This window comes from Cebus imitator, unplaced genomic scaffold (assembly GCF_001604975.1).
Source record: "Cebus imitator isolate Cc_AM_T3 unplaced genomic scaffold, Cebus_imitator-1.0 Scaffold285, whole genome shotgun sequence".
NCBI lineage: Eukaryota > Metazoa > Chordata > Mammalia > Primates > Cebidae > Cebus > Cebus imitator.
The window spans coordinates 931,813-934,792 of record NW_016107600.1 but is presented as its reverse complement, the minus strand read 5'-3'; the positions used below and the strand labels follow the sequence as shown (position 1 = coordinate 934,792).

Below are 2,980 nucleotides of genomic sequence, written 5' to 3'. Positions count from 1 at the left end.
AACCTCCGCCTCCTGGGTTCAGGCAATTCTCCTGCCTCAGCCTCCTGAGTAGCTGGGATTACAGGCATGCGCCACCATGCCCAGCTAATTTTTTGTAGTTTTAGTAGAGACGAGGTTTCACCATGTTGACCAGGATGGTCTCGATCTCCTGACCTCGTGATCCACCCGCCTCGGCCTCCCAAAGTGCTGGGATTACAGGCTTCAGCCACCGCGTCCGGCCCGATCTTCTTTTCTTTTTATTTAAAAACATAGGCTGGGCTTGGTGGCTCACACCTGTAATCCCAGCATTTTGGGAGGCTGAGGCAGGTGGAGCATGAGGTCAGAAGATGGAGACCATCCAGGCCAATATGCTGAAACCCTGTCTCTATTAAAAATACAAAAAAATTAGCTGGGCGCGGTGGCATGCGCCTGTAGTTCCGGCTACTCAGGAGGCTGAGGCAGGAGAATCTCTTGAACCCAGGAGGCAGAGGTTGTAGTGAGCCAACATCGCACCATTGCACTCCAGCCTGGGCGACGACGGCAAGACTCTACCTCAAAAAAGAAAAGAGCTTCCTGTTCCTTGGAGGCCCCTTGGACACCCCTAGTAACTCCAGAATGAGCTCTGCCTACTGCCTCCCAGGTTAGGGCACTGGGCTGCAGTCTTCAGCCTCTGTTCTCCTTCTGTGACTCCATGTGAGCTCTGCCCTGAGGTCCAGTTCTTACTGGCCAACCTCTTTTACCTGTAAGTCTCCACCCTCTTCAACTCTTCCCTGACCTCTCTGTTCTGTTACGGATGTCTCTAGGTCTCAGTCCTAAAAAGCTGCTCTTCATTCTGCACCTATCCTCCCCTCTCCCTAAGCAGTGCATCCCTCTTTCCACAGGAGGAAGTTCACTATGGCTCCAGTCCCCTGGCCATGCTGACGGCAGCCTGCAGCAAATTTGGTGGCTCCAGCCCTCTTCGGGACTCAACAACACTGGGCAAAGTGGGCACAAAGAAGTCGTACTCTGTGGGCAGTGACCTTTCAGCCCCCAAAGCCATGGGGGATGCTTATCCAGCCCCCTTTTCAAGCACAAATGGGCTCCTCTCACCTGCAGGCAGTCCTCCAGCACCCACCTCAGGCTATGCCAATGACTACCCTCCCTTTTCCCATTCATTCCCTGGGCCCACTGGCACCCAGGACCCTGGGCTACTAGTGCCCAAGGGGCACAGCTCTTCTGACTGCCTACCCAGTGTCTACACCTCTCTGGACATGACACACCCCTATGGTTCCTGGTACAAGGCGGGCATCCATGCAGGAATTTCACCAGGCCCGGGCAACGCTCCTACTCCTTGGTGGGACATGCACCCTGGAGGCAACTGGCTAGGTGGGGGGCAGGGCCAGGGTGATGGACTGCAAGGAACACTGCCTACAGGCCCTGCTCAGCCTCCACTGAATCCCCAGCTGCCCACCTACCCATCCGATTTTGCCCCCCTTAATCCAGCCCCCTACCCAGCTCCCCACCTCTTGCAACCAGGGCCCCAGCATGTCCTGCCCCAAGACGTCTATAAACCCAAGGCAGTGGGAAATAGCGGGCAGCTAGAGGGGAGTGGTGGAGCCAAACCCCCACGGGGTGCCAGCACTGGGGGCAGTGGTGGATATGGGGGCAGTGGGGCAGGGCGCTCCTCCTGTGACTGCCCCAACTGCCAGGAACTAGAGCGGCTGGGAGCAGCAGCAGCTGGGCTGCGGAAGAAGCCCATCCACAGTTGCCACATCCCTGGCTGCGGCAAGGTGTATGGCAAGGCTTCGCACCTGAAGGCCCACTTGCGCTGGCACACAGGCGAGAGGCCCTTCGTCTGCAACTGGCTTTTCTGCGGCAAGCGGTTCACTCGTTCGGATGAGCTGGAGCGCCACGTGCGCACTCACACCCGGGAGAAGAAATTCACCTGCCTGCTCTGCTCCAAGCGCTTTACCCGGAGCGACCATCTGAGCAAACACCAGCGCACCCACGGCGAGCCAGGCCCAGGTCCCCCTCCCAGTGGCCCCAAGGAGCTAGGGGAGGGCCGCAACACTGGGGAAGAGGAGGCCAGTCAGACACCCCGACCTTCTGCCTCACCAGCGACCCCAGAGAAAGCCCCTGGAGCCAGCCCTGAGCAGAGCAACTTGCTGGAGATCTGAGCTGGGTGGAAGGCCTCCCACCCCAGGGCTCACCTGCCAGTCTCTCTTGGCTCTCTGGACCACTGCTTGACAATCGCTCTCTTTACCCCACGCATGCATCTTTTGGGGATCTCTCCCTCTGTCTCCCTCCTGGCCATTCTGAGCCTGGGTATCTCCTTGCATGCCTCCTCATCTCACCTTCTCCCTTCACCATGAGACTGGCTTTCTGGAAAGTCTCATCTCAGGCCCTCCCTTTGTGCCTGATTCCTGCACTCCAGCCTCCTAGACTCTGGCCCTGCTATGCCAACTCACTTTCTTTCCATTTGGGCTCCCAATAATAGTTCTTCACCTAGCTCCTTGACATGTATGTACCCTTTCTGCTTCTCAAGTTTATTTACTGCTGTCCCTCAGCCTCCAGGCTCCAGTTAGTCTTCCCAGCTTCCCACCATTGCTTGCCATTCTCCAGAGCCTTTTTTCCTTTTTACAAACACAATGATAATGATGATAATTTATTGCCCCCTGGTGGCCTCTTCATCAGGGACCATGGTTAGGGGGATTGGGGTTAGTGACCTGGCCAGAGGCAGGGTGCCAAGAAGGGGGCAGACCAGTGGGGATCTGATCCCAAAGATGGGGTGACCCCAGGGTCAGGGAGGCTGCCCCCAGGCCTGTATATTTAACCCCTATGTACCAGGAGTAATGAATAGTAATAATAATAATTCTATTTATGTAAGTTATGATGACGGGTCAGGTTGAGTGAGCTGGGGAGGGAAGCGGATCCATTTCTGCCAGAAAATTCTAGCCAAATGCATCTCTGTATAGACAAAATGTTAGTGGAGAAGGCCTTGTTTTTTTTTTTTTTTTTTTTT

The 2,980-nt window shown here is 55.8% G+C and overlaps 1 protein-coding gene across 2 annotated transcripts in view; it reads left to right on the top strand.

Moving 5' to 3' along the window:
• The window catches only part of SP7 (Sp7 transcription factor), a 10,902-nt gene that overhangs the window by 6,806 nt on the left and 1,116 nt on the right, over nucleotides 1-2,980 (top strand). For both annotated transcript variants that reach the window (XM_037728982.1, XM_017501781.2), the window contains one exon: nucleotides 861-2,953. In XM_037728982.1, coding sequence (XP_037584910.1) covers nucleotides 861-2,135 — 1,275 coding nt within the window. In that variant the 3' untranslated portion in view covers nucleotides 2,136-2,953. The remainder of the gene's footprint in view (nucleotides 1-860; nucleotides 2,954-2,980) is intronic.